This window comes from Euleptes europaea, chromosome 1, assembly GCF_029931775.1.
Source record: "Euleptes europaea isolate rEulEur1 chromosome 1, rEulEur1.hap1, whole genome shotgun sequence".
NCBI lineage: Eukaryota > Metazoa > Chordata > Lepidosauria > Squamata > Sphaerodactylidae > Euleptes > Euleptes europaea.
The window spans coordinates 131217982-131234871 of NC_079312.1; the positions used below are offsets into that span (position 1 = coordinate 131217982).

The following is a 16890-nucleotide window of genomic DNA, read 5'->3' on the forward strand; positions in this document are numbered from 1 at the left end:
CTGTGTTGCTTTGTGTTCTGTAAAATGTAAAACAGCTTGTTCTTAAAACCAGTAAAGAGCTGTGCTTTCTTGGCTACAGAGACCTACTCGAAATGGTCTGAAAAATTAGCCCGTATCCTCTCGGAACAAAATTTAGACAGCGCTGTTTCATGATTTCTTCACGGCAGGCAGGCGACTAGGCCCAACGGGCCTGAGAGCTTAAGACGCCCGAGGTTAACAACAGGACCCGAAGGCGGTTACGCGGGACGCGCGCAGTGCATTGTGGGGAACGCCTTCGCTCGGGGGAGCCGCCATTTTGTTTCTGTCACCAGCAGCGGCGCGGCTTCGGTGTATTGTCGGCGAGGGAGAGCGGCGGCGGTTGGAGCCGCACCGGCCAGCCGGCAGGCGCCATGATTTCGGCTGCCCAGCTTTTGGACGAGCTGATGGGCCGGGATAGGAACCTGGCCCCGGACGAGAAGCGCAGCAACGTGCGGTGGGACCACGAAAGCGTAAGTCGCGTGGAGCGAGGCGGGCCTCTCGTTGTCCTTCCTCGCTGGGCCGCGTGTCCCTCACGGGACGCGGCGGGCGCGAGGGGTAACGGAATGTGGGCGCGAGGGGTAACGGGATGTGGGTACCCGGCGGGGAGGCCCGAAACGGGAACGGTGTGGCCGTCTCGTTATTCGGTAGCGGTGAGGCGGCTCGGGACCGGGTAGGCCTCTGGAATTGAGGGCGGGGCGAGGGGGTGGGGTGGGGTGGGGGCGTCGGCGTGGGGGGCGCGCCTGGGGATTGTTGAGGGCGAAAGGCAAGCGAGGGGGGTTGCGCAGCCCCGGGCCTGCTGAGAGCGCTGTGGGGGTTCAGTGGGCGGACAATGGCTTCGCGTCATCGGAGTCGGGGAGTACGAGAGGCGCCTGACTCTGGGCCTTCGAGAGCGGCGGCGGGGGGTGGGTGGGGTGCGGGGAGGAAAGCGCAAGGCCCACTGCGTGTGTAGTCAGGGGTCTGCTCGGTGCTTTTATGCCACCGGGGGTTGTCCGGATGTAGCTGTGTCTATTGTAGGGAACCAACTCTTGTGAGGAAAACGCGGGGCGGGCTCTTTACGGCGTGAGTGGCTCCTGGGTTGTGTCCGAAGCGTCGATCCTAAATAAACTCAAGCAAGGTAAACTCGAGTTCATCCGTTCTCGCAGAATTGTAATGCCAGGTGCGGCTTGAGTTTATTTGAACTCTGGCCTGGTAGTCCGCAATGTGGAAATGGTTGCCTCGTGTGTTTTCTTTAAATCGCTCACATGGGAAGCATTTTTTCCCTATAGGGGAAAAAAATGCTTCCCACGTGAGGGTATGGGTCGGAGTGTTGGACTAGGGGCTGAAAGAATCTGGGTTTGATTTCCCACTTTGCCAAAGAAGCTCTCTTGGGTGACTGTATGAGCCACTCATTTTCTTTCAGTCTAAGTTACCTTGTGCAGGGGGTTGGACACTAGATGATCCTGGTGATCCCTTCCAACTCTGATTCTAACTCATAAGCTGTTTGTTCTGAGGTAAAAATGGAGAATAGGAAAGTGATGTAAGATGCTTTGTGTCCTCTTTGTGAAGAAAAGCAGGGTATAAATATTTAAATATAAAGTTTGATGATTTTCATCATGGAGAAGTGTATTTTGTTCTGTTTGGAGCCATGGCAGTGCTTGATTTCTAGATGGTTGAATCCGCTTTATTTAGGGGCTTGATATGTGAGACAAATTGTAATTAAATTTGTGGTGGATTTGTATAGTTTTATGCCTCCATTCTAGACTGATATTCTTTTGATAAACAGAATGGAATGATGGGAGAATAATCAGGAGGCCAAAATGTTTGTTTTTGGAATGCAGTATTGGCCCCTGGTATATGGATTTAGATGTCATAGTCATAAGTATGCTTCTTATTGTTTTTGTGTGCTGCTTGTGGTAAGGGAAGTCATGGTCTTTACTTCTCTGCTATGATTTCTCTGCCCTCAGGTAAGGTAGAAACCTCTAATGGCCATTTGGTTTGAATCCTATGTGTTTATTGGAAAAAAAGTAATTGTTAGAAATTGCTTTATTACATTAGCATCTTTGATCGATGTTTCAAAGATTCAATTAACAAAAATACCTTGGGTGTGCAAAAAAAAGAGCTTTTCCCCCTCAGTCAGAAAGAGTTAGAAACTGTGAGGTTGGTTGGAGAAAATGACAAGCAATAGACACACTTTATTCGAAATGCTTGCTTGAGGATTGTTGCTATTCTATTTGTATGTACTGTGAATGCTGCATGTATCTACTGGTTGCTACTTGTCAAGTCCTTGATCTTAGCTTTCAAGAAACTGGGTGTATGACTACATAACTGAATGTTAGTCACTCCCATCTGTTGTCTCCTATGCAGCTGCATCCCCAAATATATTAATGCACTAGAGCCTGTTCAGGTTAAAGCATTCAGTAGATTCTGTATATAAAAAAGAAAGGAGAATGGATGGAATCTTGCCTGTTGATACAATAAACTTCTTTGCTATTTTATTATTTATTTGGTTATGTATTTGACTGGTGAGAAAGATTTGGCCAATTGACTAGACAAATATTGACAAACAGGATGAATAGACATCAATGGGTTATTTTAAATTGGATTTTAAATTTTAAATTGGATTTTTAAAGTGCTGGCTGTAACTTCTCTTTTAAAAACAACTTGGATTAAAATAGAATCTGACCTTAATGGATACATAGTAATACCTTAAAGCGGAACATGCCCATTATGAAATGTTGCTCTTTTTTGTAAAGAAAGGCCTACGAGGATAATATATTTGTTGGTCATCTTATAGCACAGTAGTTCGTGTAGTTATATTATGGCTTAAATCTAGGACCAGGGACTGGCAGGTCACTGCAAGTGTCATCCACTGAACACATGTAAAGCTGCCTTATTCTGAGTCAGTCTATTGGTCTATCAAAGACTGTATCGTCTTATGATTAGCAGCAGTTCCAGGGTCTTCTTGAGTAGAGGTTTTTCACATTACCTGCTACCTGATCCTTCTAACTGGAGAAGCTGGGGATTGAACCTGGGACCTTCTGTATGTATACCAGATGCTCTACCACTGAACCCTCTGGGTGATCTCTTACTCTTGATTTATGCCTAGTAACTACCTGAACATCTCACGTCGCTCACTGCACTAAACTACATATATAACTAAAGGAGCATGGATTATTTTAACTCCCATCTCATGGAGAACAATAATGTGCTTGGTAACTTATTAGTCCTTTTTCTCTTAGAAATTATTTACTTTTGTGGGGTGATGGCAGGCAGCTGTAACAAAGGAGAAGGGCAGACTAAAGTAGAAGTGTTTGCTGGAAGGAACCACCTTCTAGTGTTGTTTCCAGTCATCACCTGTCTATTAAAAAAAGTAACAAAGCCAGATTCTAACCCTATTCTTCTTACAGGTTTGCAAATACTACCTTTGTGGATTTTGTCCTGCTGAATTGTTCACAAACACCCGTTCTGACTTAGGTAAGTGTGTGGGCTTCCTTTACAAAAGTCAGTTGAGATTAATGTTTTTTGATTCTGTGATCTTTTTAAAATTCTTGTTAATGTTGCTTTTTAAATCTTACTTCATTAATGGTGTTCGATGTTGCTTTTTGTTGGGTTTTTGATGTATTAAAAGCCACCTTAAATACTCTTTTCAAAGGCCCCTTAGGAAGTGTGGGGACAACCAGCAGTGGAGGGCCCTACTTCCCAGCCTCCCTGGGTCCCGTTTGCCTCTTGCTTGTCTCTCCCTCCTATCCACTTCTGCCTCTTTCTGTCACACCCTCTCCACCATTTAGTTAAACATACAGGCTGGCTCACTCATACAGAGCTGGCCTATGCATAACTCAGTCCTTTTCTACCCAAGTGTTCTGGGGACTACATAGGCAACAAATTCTAATTTTGTTTGGGGAAATTAGAGTAAGAAAGGAAGGTGATGCAGTTACTTGCAGGGGAGAAATAAAGACAATTGAAGGATTTCATACACTTGGGAGGATGCAGATAAGACACAAAAATCGAGCATAGCCTGAATAAACTGACTCCCTAGGTCCGTGTTGGCAAACCTATGGCACGCGTCCTGGACTTGGCACGCCTAGCCCTCTCTGTGGGCACACGCGGGTAAGTTAAGCAGCCAGCGTCTACCTTCCCTGGACTCTGGGTGGCGGGGGCTTTGAGGGGCTCCTTGTTGCCTGCAGGCAGCGCGGAGCCCTTCAAAGCCTCCCCTTCCCTGGACTTCAAAGCCCCCCCTTCCCGCTGCAGGCAGCCCTTCAAAGCCCCCCTCCTTCCCTGGACTCCTTCCCTGGACTCCTTCCCTGGACTCCCCGCCACCGGCTTTGAAGGGCTCTGCACTGCCTGCAGGCAACCCCTTCAAAGCCCCCCTCCTTCCCTGAACTCCCCGCCGCCCACCTGTGAGGAAACATCAGTATTCAGGTTAAATTGCTGTGTTGGCACTTTGTGATAAATAAGTGGGGTTTGGGTTGCAGTTTGGGCACTCGGTCTCTAAAAGGTTCGCCATCGCTGCCCTAGGTCATGTTGGCCTGATATGGGCCTATCTGACAAGAAACCACCTCTTTCCTTGCTTGCTCCTGAGATAGGCAAATGTAACACTCCCATCAGGATTTTTAATTTTTTGTGTGATCACACCCCCATGGATAGGTGCTCTTTTCCACTTCGGCTTTGTTATTTGTTGACCTGTTCCCACTCTTACTAGAGAGGCTGCCCAATGGGATTGCTGGTTTTAGGAACTTAATTAAACACAGGAAATCATGGGGACCAGAATGGGATTCATGACGACTTCTTTGGGAAGAAATGTTTATGAAAACTGGGTCTCCGTTGAGGGGTCATAATTGTTGCTAGTGATGAAATGGGGGCTTCATGTTTATTACTAGCAAATAATATGCTATAATGGGTTGAATCCCTGAACAAAGGATTGTGTATCTTTTCCATGTTCCCCTCCTGTGAACAGTCCTTTTTGACCCCAGGAAATCCCTGGGTCAGGATGCTGCGGTGGAGAGGGAGAAGGGGACAAAATCACTCCCTCCTCCATTAGCAGAGCTCTGCTGTTTCAAGAAGTAGGCTGAAGCTTCCCTCTCGTGGCTGCCGCTCCATGTGGTTTCCTGTGTGGGTCTAAAAGGACTGCTGGAGGGAGGAGAACCCTGGAAAGATCTGCAACCGTCAGCACTTTCCACTGATTTACCATGGGATTCAATCCAGTGTTTCTGTTTCATTAAAATATCTCATTAAAATTCAGACCTCATTAAAATATCTCAAAGCTTTAGATTTGCAAAAGTTCCCAATTGTTTTATATTCTAGACTTAGAATTGCAGATCAGCCATAATCTCTGCTAATTATTTCAAACCATCAAAAATGCTATTTCCTAGTTCTTGTAAATATTTTTCAGCAATAATATCTTCTTGTTCTTTCCATTGTTCATATCTCTCCTACACAGCTAATACATTGAATACTCTCCTGCTTTATATCAAGCTTTATGTTTGAAAAGTAGATAAGTAATGGTCTTGAGGTCCATTACTAATGCTTGCTGCACAAGCAAACTCCATTCTTAGCATGGGCCAAGCAAAGATTGTGTTAGGCCAAACCATCATTTTGTTGATGCTGTATTGTAATGGTGTGCCAGTCAAGATGTCATAATGCCAGATTGACAGGCTCTTGTCAGAATATTTTTGTCTTTCCTTCAACCCAAATATTGTGTGGGTTTCCTTGCTTTACAAGTTCATAATCATTCCTCTTGGTTCATTGAACGTACCCCTACACTGTTGCCATTGGCATACATACATTTTTTTAAAAGACATTGGGAACTATATAAATATATCACCTCTATTTGGACTTGGAAATATCCTTCAGTATTTTGTCTGTGAGCTTTTTCAGTTTTTATGTTGAAACGCCAGCTATGTTCTGCAGTGTGGTTAATGTTCTTGATAAGGTCCCAGTCATTCTAGCATTTTGCCAGCCAAGGGTGAAAATGGAAGAGTTTGGGTATTGCTTAGAATTATATTGGTGGAGTGGAACTTCTCAAGTTTGTGTGTTTGTGTAGAATTATCAGTAAGGTATTGAACAAATGAGTTTATCCTCATTACTTTATTTCTAGGCCCGTGTGAAAAAATTCATGATGAAAACCTCAGAAAACAGTGAGTGGACTATGCTTTATAAACCGCTAAATCTAACTAAACAATAGTGTAAGCATTTAAATAGCAAAAGTTTATTATTTTACTGAAATTGATTGCCTATCATGCTTTTCTGTATTGGACTTTTGCTTTTGCAGTACAAACTTCATCTCTATTTCAGGTTTAGTAAAAATAAGTTATTGGTCACTTTTCAGGTATGAGAAGAGTTCTCGGTTCATGAAAGTAGGCTATGAAAGAGACTTCCTTCGCTATTTACAGAGCTTGCTTGCAGAAGTTGAACGCCGAATTCGAAGAGGCCATGCCCGCCTAGCATTGTCCCAGAATCAGCAGTCTTCAGGTGTAAGTACAAATGCAGATACCAAGGCAAAAAGAACTGTTTCTGCTTGATCTCAGTAGTAGGAAAATAAATTAAAAATGCAAAATTGCTTATATTTCTCCAAGAACTTAAAAAAATTTGAATAGTTCTAGTAATTGTATAGACTTGTAAACATGATGGCATCATAGGGTTTTTTTTAATAAAAAAAAGTTAAAGACCCAACGTTAATTTTCATGGCCTCAATGCTGTTTTGGTTTTGACTTATTTTATATTATAAGCCACCTCAAGCAGGTTCTCTAAGAAATTTCTAAATAAATAGAGCAATTTAACTATTTGATGTTTCTGAAAATGTATTCGATTCTTATGCTTTCCCACTCATGTTTTTACTCTCAACAGTTTGTAAAATAACAAACACATAAGTCTCACTTAGATTACTAGGTGCATGACTGTTCTAAACTTAGATGAGCAGTATAAGTTAACAATTTGCTTGTCAGTACAATGAATATTTTATGTACTATATGTAGCAATATACCATTTTATGCATTAAAACTTATCATGGAGTTTGTCTTTTTGCTTATGGCATATTTCTTTGATTCATGAGTCTTGCAGTAGTCATGACATAGTCTAATAAACCCATACAGTGTTTTATTTTTTTCTCTTGTCAGATAACTGACATTTATATTTTAATATTTAGCAAGCAGCAGGACCTACTGGTAAAAATGAAGAGAAGATTCAGGTCTTAACTGACAAAATTGATGTACTTCTACAACAGGTAAAAGTTGTATTGAGTGATACAAAAATATTAATCGGAAGCTTGGCTCAGAACATTTTGATAGCATTATTCTCCTTTGTAGATTGAAGAACTGGGTACTGAAGGAAAGGTGGAAGAGGCTCAAGGCATGATGAAACTCGTAGAACAGTTAAAAGAAGAGAGAGAGTTGCTCAGGTCTACAACTTCAGTAAGTATTCTGCTTCCTTTAAGCCTGGAAGGCACCACAGGATGCAGCCAAATAGTCTGGGCATGTTCACACCACAGTGAGCTGGTTTTTCAGTTTGCAAAAAAACACTTGTATTCTGTAACTGGTCTTGCTTGCCATTCAGACTCTTCTTTGTCAGATTAATTCATTTCTAGTCTGTGGGTTTTGATAGTGCCTACTAAAGGTCTGTATCTTGGGGAAAAATCACAATTGCGAAGGCAGTGTTTGGGAACTTGGTCATCTGGCTTTTTGGATTGGCGCCTGAGTAGTTTGTTTATGCATTAGAGTGGAGCCACTGGATTAGTATATTAGTATATACTCATGTACTTATGGGAGCTGAAAACATTAGTTTGTCATGCTTTCCATCCCCATTCTTGCCATTCATATGTTCACAAGCCATGGTGCATCATACGTTTTTAAAAAGGCTTTGAGAATTACACAAAGTTATCTCTAGCAGAAATGACCAAAACTGAAAGGAATTACATTTCTATATATCTCATAAAAGAGAGTTTACAGTAAGGATTTGTATTGTAGTATGTGTTGTGGTGCCACATTCTGTGTAGTTGGCATAATATGCTGGCCATGTTATTTCTGTAAATATGAATAGTATTGTAGTATTCTATTTTAAAGGTGTAATTGATAGGCTTGGATTCAGCAACAACTTCCAACAGAGCATGGCTTTCTCGCATCTTCCCCTCTGCTGCAACCCAAAATACTTCTCCTGGGTGATGGGAACAGCATGCGGGGGGAACTAGCAAAATTATCTCCCCTACAGCTCTGGAAATCCTGTGCTGGATCCAGCCCATAATTTCAGATATTGGTGAAGCTGGCACATTTTATGATGTATTTGTTACATTCTAATATTCTGTATGAATTTTGTTAGAATTACCTTTTAGGTTCTTTGTGATCCAAAAAGTGGGGGATAGAATTGGGGGGGGGGGATTAAGCAAGCTGCCTGATCAGATTTTAGATAAAGCTTTAATGTCACTGCATTTATTAACAAGTTCCTTCTCTTCCCAGACAATTGAGAGCTTTGCTGCTCAGGAAAAGCAGATGGAAGTTTGTGAAGTTTGTGGAGCCTTTTTAATTGTAGGAGATGCACAGTCCAGGGTAGATGATCACTTGATGGGGAAACAGCATATGGGCTATGCTAAAATAAAGGCTACAGTTGAAGAATTAAAAGTGAGTTAATCCTATTGATATACAGATAATCCACAATATTCTGTTGGGTGAAAAATACTACAATTGCTAGTGATTGCCTGGTAGTCTTTCCATCCTAAGAACTTTACACTGTGGAGTAAATCTCAGTGATAGCAAATACTATGTCTCTTCAGAAAGAAACAAAGTTCCCATTTCTGTGACCCTTTTGTGTCATGAAACTGGCAAATTCAAAGGCTGCTGGTAATTCCTGTTTTGGGAGGCTTTTAAAAAAAAATTACAACAAAAGTAGATATATTAACACTCAGTATGTTTTATTGGGCTAACTGCTCTTGGTTGTAAATGGAGAGCCTGCTTACCTGATTTTCCTTTTACACATTCTTCGCTTTTCAGTGGTCCAGACCTTCCAGTAGGAAGCAGGCTGTCTTAGACTTAAGAGGCAGTTTCCCCTATAAGGCCAATCATGACTGCCTCAGCTGATAGAACCAACTAGACCCTACTATGACAAAAAATTAATGTGGAGAAAACAGCAAATTCTAGCCATCCCTCTTAAATCTACGCAAACTGATTCTGCCAATCAGGTGGCTTGTGGACTACTGTCAGACAAAAAGTAGGATAATTTACATTCTAAGAAAAGTATCTGTTCTCCCTACTTGCCACTTTCCAATCATCCAGAAAATGGATTTTTGCATAATAAAGTTCAGAGCTCCAGGAGGGAAAAGAAATGGAGGCAGACACCAGGCAAGACTAGGGGTGAATACATTGGAAAACCTGTGAAAGGCTGCTTTGCCTGTTGATGCATTTTCTCACTCCACAAGTGATAAAAGAGAAGAAGATCTAAAGATTCAATGCTTTTGAGGTAAGCTTTCATGGCCTTCCTCACATGTAAACAATGCCAGGCGTTCTTAGGATAGCCATACTGAGGATGGAAAGGTGGTAGAACAAGCTCTTGCACCCTGTGAAAGAAAGGGTTAACATTGAAATCAAAAGAATCTGTGCAGATTGCTACATGGTCTGTATAGTTAGCTGACAGCACAGGTAATTTAAATTCTCCTGGCCAATTTATTACAACCAGGACTGGAAGAGAGAAATTAGTACCTAGTATCCATCAGCCTGATATGCTGTTAAGCATTCATTGCATGTGCAGAATACCTCTTACAGTGAATGCTGGCTGGTCTCTCCTCATTTTTCCTCAAGGGACCATAACGCTCAGCATGTTTAAATGCAGAATCCCTTACCAAAGGGGGGGAAAGCCATTATACAGAGCCAAAGGTCTGAGGGGTATATAATAACTAGACAATCTTAAGCTGCATCACATCTCACTAGAGAAAAAAAGGTCTTGGTTCGGAGATTCTAAATAACTTTTACCCAGGAATAAGCCTTACTCTTAGTTATAGATCAAATCAAGCCTGAACTGACTAGACGCTGAAATGACTGAGGTGGTTGTACTTTGGTCACATTATGAGAGGAGACACTGGAAAAGACAATCATGCTAGGAAGAGTTGAAGGCAGCAGGAAAAGAGGAAGACCCAACAAGAGATGGATTGACTCTCTAAAGGAAGCCACGGCCTTCAATTTGCAAGACCTGAGCAAGGCTGTTAAAGATAGGACGTTTGGGAGGACATTGATTCATAGGGTCGCTATGAGTCAGAAGCGACTTGACGGCGCTTCACACACACAGTGCTAAGACTGCAAATGGAGAGAAAGTATTCCTGGACATTTGTGCCTTTACCCTCGCTCTATTCAGCTCCACCCTACCCCTATTTTAGGATGAGCAGGAGGGAGTGGCTAGCAAGCAGATGAAACTTGCATCTCTCAGTGAAAGAATTAAAGCAGTTAATAGCCATTTCCTCACCATCATCCACATACCTCTTCAGCACAGTTTTGAATTCTGCCCTACATACTACCTCAAGCTTGTGCCCTTCAGTCACTTAAAAACAACACAGACACCCAAGTGGTCAAAAATGGGGTCATAAGTAAATCAGTTTTTCATGTGTAGTGTGCCATGTATGGTTTTTTACAATTTTATGTCTTGTCTCAGTAGCATTCACTTGAATAAAATGCTAACCTTTAAGAATCCAATAGCAAAATATGAGATGAAGTGAAACGTTTTACAAATAGGTGGATGATATGCTTTAATAATATGTTAACCTTTGTCCTTGCCTTCCTCCTTTTAAGGATGGTAGACTAAATCAGGTATTGTTTTGAGTTGACTTGAATCTTTGTCCTTCTTTCTCCATCCTCACTACCCTTATGTCTCGTTACCATAACATTTCTAGCTTGATTTGGAATGTTTACATGCACAAAGAATTCAGCTGTGGCTAGCTGAAGATTTAGTAGATTTGGGTATGTCTGAGGATTGAATGACGTCAAGTGAGATGTTTTATGCAATATGAATGATCCTTCAAAATGCGTACATTAAATGCAGATTTTTAAACACAGGTAATATTTCATAGTTGTTGCCCCCCCTCAAAGTAAAGGCAAGTCTAAAACCTTTCAGTTGTTAAACTGCAATTGCAGATCGTGATTTTTGCAAGCTTTATTGTCCAAAGTTTATCTGTTATTAGCAGAGTGCCTAAAATGGATCTAAACTTGTCCTTTTGGTCTTTAAGAAAAACAATCAAATTTTAGCAACCATGTTTTATTCCTTTGTGGAATGTTTTCCTTTTAAAGGAAAAATTAAGAAAAAGAACTGAAGAGCCTGATCGTGATGAGCGATTAAAAAAAGAGAAACTAGAACGAGAAGAGCGAGAGAAGGAACGTGAAAGAGAGGAAAAGGAAAGAAAACGGCGGCGTGAAGAAGAAGAAAAGGAAAAAGAGAGAGTACGTGATAGAGAGAGGAGAAAGAGGAGTCGTTCACGAAGCATACATTCAAGCAGAACCTCTGACAGGAGAGGAAGTCGATCAAGGGACCATAAAAGATCAAGAAGCAAGGAAAGAAGGCGAAGCAGGTACATCCTAGGAAGTGACTTAAAACATCAGAATGATTTAAGTGGAACAATGCAGTGTATTATTGTTAGGACCATTTGTGGCCAAGCGTTGCTTATAAAGCTGCAGGCTACTGCCTTCAGAAACTGAGTTTAAACTTTTCTCCCAACCTGTTATACCCTGTTGATGACCATGTTGTTAGTTACTAACAAAACTTTTAAACGTGTAAGTTCTTTGATCTTTGTATCTTAAATGTTCAGGAGTCGAGATCGGCGCCGAAGTAGAAGTCACGATAGGTCAGACAGAAAACACAGATCGCGTAGCAGGGACAGAAGGCGGTCAAAGAGCCGGGATCGGAAATCTTACAAGCACAGAAGCAAAAGCAGAGACAGAGAACAAGACAGGAAATCTAAGGAGAAAGGTTAGTTCATATGAATGGTGTACAGGAATTACTTTTCAGAGCTATGCCACAGCCTCCCAATGTGGGGGTAAAAAACCTCTCTCTAAACTCTTCTTGTATTACTGTACACTAGTTCTTAAGCACTTGGAGGTGCACTCACTTCCCCCTTTTGAAGTACATGTATTTTTCATAAGTCTTTAATTTTAAATACATTGTATGTACTTTCAGGTGAGTCTTCAGTTGCCATCCTAATTGATGTGATTTTAAATAATAGTATTCATGGACGGAAGAAGGATAAAAGATTTGTTACTTTTCTTTTGACATTCTCATGTACACCTCTCAAATAGACATCAATCACAGCTGTGCAACATATACCTTTTCCCCCAGCCGCTGAGTTTATCATTGTGGCCTGCATCTATAGTCACTTTAGGGAAAACTTGGTGAAATAGTAGAATCAGAATAGATTCTTGGAGTGGTAACATTTTAGATAGGTATCAAAGAACATCTCATAGTCATTGTAACATCTTCATAAAGGCCAGCGTTGCAGTCATATTGGTCTCTCCAGTGGTAGAATCAGCATTGGTATCTGTTCATATTACTGTGTGTGGGTGACCTGCTTTTTGATGCTTTTACTAAATAGAAAAAAATCTTAAATACTTACGTCTTCAGTAGTCTGAGTCACTTTCCTTTAATTTTTAGTCTAATTACAACACCTTTCTAGATGACACATGTTTGTGTCTTAAAATGCTTGACAACTTTATGGGAATATTGTCGAAGGCTTTCATGGTCAGAGTTCATTGGTTCTTGTAGGTTATCCGGGCTGTGTAACAGTGGTCTTGGTATTTTCTTTCATGACGTTTCGCCAGCAGCTGTGGCAGGCATCTTCAGAGGAGTAACACTGAAGGACAATGATTCTTACAGGACAATGATTTGCACATTACCTTTAATGCTTTGCAGGACAATGACTCAGCTCAAACCCAACCCCCTTCTGACTATATTACTCTTCCTACACACTCGACACTGAGAGACACTGTCCTTCAGTGTTACTCCTCTGAAGATGCCTGCCACAGCTGCTGGCGAAACGTCAGGAAAGAAAATACCAAGACCAGGGTTACACAGCCCGGATAACCTACAAGAACGTTATGGGAAGTTTAGTGAAAGAAGATGTGTTGGTTGATACATGTGCTCTGGATCAGCTTCAGTATGTCTTTGCTTGAAAACAGGTGTCCCTGTTACTCTTCAATTGAGAAGGAACTTGAAAATAGAAAAGTCTTGTGTTTCACCCAGATTTGCTTATATACATATTATTCATTTCTTACCCTAAACTGGTCTGTTTGGATTTCTGGGGTCATCCAGCATTAAATGTGGATGTCGTTTGATAGTAGGATCAGTCCTGCTTGCTCAGTGCTGTACAAAGTGCTCTGTCATCTCCAGATTGAAAGCAAGTATATAAATTTTCTTTATTGACAGAAAAATGACAGCTGTTTCCTGCTTCTCTTTCCAAATAATAAACATTATTTCAAAGATCCTGGTATAGTTTCTCTAGTGCATGGTTGTTTGGGTTTTTTGTCTAATCTGATGCTTACATCTTGACATTTCTTTAACCAAAGCCATTGATGTATGTTACTAGCCTCTGGATCTGACTTTCATTTTGGCAACATGGTTCCATTTTGTGTGTGTGTTTATGATGAGATACTTGTGCTCAAGGAATGGTGCCAGAGCATGCACCTATAGTGATTATGAATGTAGATTTATGGAATGGATTGAGGTATGGTGGTGATCCAGCAAGACAGTTCCATGAATTCAGCTATTTCTGCTTCAGCCATTAATAGGATCCTTGTGTGTGGATACTGCTTAAGATTGTAGCTCACTGTAGGAACTGGGCCAGATTCAGTCTCTTGCAGGGTTGATTACCTCTAGAGAAGATAACATTTACACAAATTAACAGTATAACACTTTCTTGTATAAATAGTGGAATTGTCCTTTTTAGCTAGTGGAGATAGAAGACATATTGGTCTACCCAAATCTCTGGAGTTTCAGAGCACTGTATCAATGTCTGTGTTTGAGTATGACTGATTTTCATAATATAAAGTTGACAATGTGTTTAATATCAAGTTCCCAGAGCTCAGCTAAATGAGTCTGTGGGAGATTTGTGAATGGATCTGCCCAGCATTTTGAAAGGGTTACTGGGGGCATAGACTGTGATGTGTGGGGGAGATAGGGGTTTAACGTTCTATTTTGCCACCCCCTGGTACTTTGCCTGATACTTCATTAAGAGAACAAGTGTATGAGGTTATAGTTTTGGTGTTGGGACAGTTACTTTCTTGGATTTTTAATTGCTCAGTTTTTAATGTTTGTTTGCTTTTTGATTTGTTAATTTTAATTTTATGTGGCTTTTCTAATTTTCTCATGTTTTACTTTGTGAGCCACCTCAAGTTGGTCTCTACAGAGGTAGTGTATACATTTTCTGAATAAAATAAATATGTTATCCCTTGTAGCGGGATGGGGGGGAGGACAGGCATAGAGATTATGCCTATTTATTCACTGGGCACATTGGTTCATGGATCTCCCAGGTTCACATCTAGTTTAGGTCCTAGTAACCAAAATATACATCCTGGTTGTAATTCAACTGAGAAAATGTGCATACTGATTGAACAGATACTATTTTTCCTGACACTTCAATAAGGGAATGAGTAATATGAGTTAAGTTAGTGTGTGAGGTTATAGGCACAGGTTTCCTGTGTTGGAGTTTGATCCAAATCTTGCTTTTGCCAGTGAAAGAAAGATTTGAATTGATTTTTCCCTTCCCTTGCATACCCCTACATCATACCCAGAGCTGCTCTTGGTGGCATTGTTTCTCATGACATAGGATAGGCGATGCAGCAGGAGCAGGAAGGAGGAAAATTTCTGTTCTTCTTATAGCTTTTGGTCCTATTAGCTTTTAGAAAATTGTTGTCACACTTCCACTTTGGATTTCTTCTACATCATCATAGCATTATTTAGCCCTTCTTAGTCATAGCTTAGCAACTGTTGGACTGTCTATCCTTAGTGCATGTCCCTTACTCTGTTCTTTGATCAATGAGTAAATTCAGTTAAGTACATTCAGACCTTTTTGAAGAAAATATTGATGATCATAGAATCAGAGTTGGAAGGAACCACCAGGGTCATCTAGTCCAACCCCCTGCACAATGCAGGAAATGAACAACTACCTCCCCACCACATCCCCAGTGACCCCAACCCTCCCCCCGCCAAGCATGATGAAAGTGTTCAAAAAATTTCCACCCTGGTCTACAGAGAAATTGCAACTTCAGAAAATTTTGCTAATTCCCTAATCATTGTAGTAATAATGGCCACCACATGTGAGAGGTTAGCAGTAACAAATAATGTTAGGGAAAGGGAGTGGACGCAGCAATTAATTCATATTTATGTATAAAGAGCAAAATTTCTCCCTGTTGCTACACAAAACACCCCAAACTAATCACACCCAGTGATACACTGGAAGTCTCCTGGTGATTCACAGTTAATGTTAAGCAGTCATCATTCTAAGTATTTACAGTGCATGTGTGACCAAATCTTATTTTCTTTTTACAATCAGAAAGGCAATATTCAAGAAACAGGCAGAGGGAACATATAGGTAGCCTATGAAAAAAATTAAATTGTTCAAGAAGTAGTTATAACTATTTCTTGTGCTCTGCATATTCTAGCTATAGTTGTTGTAGTGTAAACAGCTTCAGGATGCAGACAGCTGTCATAGTACAGGTTCGTCTTTCCACCCACAGGTAAATAATCGTTTTATAGTTGCTAAAAACAGCCGCCTTATCTGTCCAAACTCAAAGCAACCCTAAAACACTTTCAGGAGAATATACTTTCTGCCCATTCATAGGGCTGTTGAGCTCTATTGTATCTACATAGGACAGAAGATAAGCTTATTGGACTGACTGCTGTTCCTCAGTGGATCTACATGTGAATCGACGATATCTAATAAAGCAAAAATCGAAGACTTTCAAAAAGGTTAGTTAGTGCAACCCTACCCGAGCATTTATTACATGGCAGAGACATCTCTTCTAAGAGTTCCACATTTAACAGGCTGTTGTCTCTAAGCTCCAAATATCAAGTGGTTCCCTTTCTTGGGCATTTTTCCATTTTTGGTTATCTGTTTCAATAAAGTTATCCTAAGTTTTCTTGGCAACTGCAGTTAAAACTACCATCAAACTACCTTTTTGATTGTGTTCATAGGCCATGAGCACAATGCCTATTCAGAAAAATCGTGTAGAAAGTCTCCTGTTGGTATCCAGTTTCTGCTTTCTTTTGCATTAAATAAATCCATCCAAATCAGCTGATATAGTCTTAGTCTGGATGCTGAAAGAAGAATTTTTGCTCACCATGTCAAATTATTACACAATTTAAAATATGGTATGTTCCACTGAAGCCTCTCACTCTTGCTATTTATGAGAGCTTTTTTAATGGAATAAAAAAATCTGTTAACCAGTTCTTATACGGAAACAGCCATTGCCTCTGCGTTGAGTTTAAGGACTACACATAACATAAAATACACAGAACCAATTATGACTAAACTCATTTTGAATTTTCCTTGGGAAACTGCTGCTTCTTGCTTTTACTAATTTAACTGATGGCTGTTCATAAAAATAGTCCATTTTTTCCGTCTTGTTTCTGCTTATCCCTGCAATTGACTTGTTTTCCAGATTTAATGAACTATGGGTCCCATTAAGCTATGGCTTCATCTGGAACAATTTTGCCAAGTCTGTAACTTGTCATTGTTTTGCATGTGAAAATTAGATACAGATATGCCCAAAAGGAGAGTAAGATGAAAATAAGCAAACTTATGATTGCTTTGAAGGTTACTTTTTTTGCTCCCCGCAGTCATGGATTGTTAAATATCAGCCTGATGGTGCACCTACACAGACTCTCCCTTCCTGGCAGTGGTGGCAAATAGGGAGACAACCCCCAACTGCTGGTGAGGTG

At 40.8% G+C, this 16890-nt stretch overlaps 1 protein-coding gene across 4 annotated transcripts in view; it reads left to right on the forward strand.

Moving 5' to 3' along the window:
- Positions 1–374: 374 nt before the first annotated feature.
- The window catches only part of LUC7L3 (LUC7 like 3 pre-mRNA splicing factor), a 20001-nt gene continuing 3485 nt past the window's right edge, over positions 375–16890 (forward strand). For 3 of the 4 annotated variants that reach the window (XR_008933502.1, XM_056855004.1, XM_056855003.1), the window contains exons 1-9: positions 375–488; positions 3405–3471; positions 6092–6131; positions 6323–6467; positions 7139–7216; positions 7299–7403; positions 8442–8603; positions 11253–11530; positions 11768–11928. Coding sequence is in view for 3 of the 4 variants with exons in the window: in XM_056855004.1 (XP_056710982.1) it covers positions 390–488; positions 3405–3471; positions 6092–6131; positions 6323–6467; positions 7139–7216; positions 7299–7403; positions 8442–8603; positions 11253–11530; positions 11768–11928 (1135 nt within the window). In the remaining variant the exon portion in view is untranslated. Of the gene's footprint in view, positions 489–3404; positions 3472–6091; positions 6132–6322; positions 6468–7138; positions 7217–7298; positions 7404–8441; positions 8604–11252; positions 11531–11767; positions 11929–15819; positions 15861–16890 lie in introns of those variants that run through there. The other variant, XM_056855006.1, reaches the window with a different exon arrangement.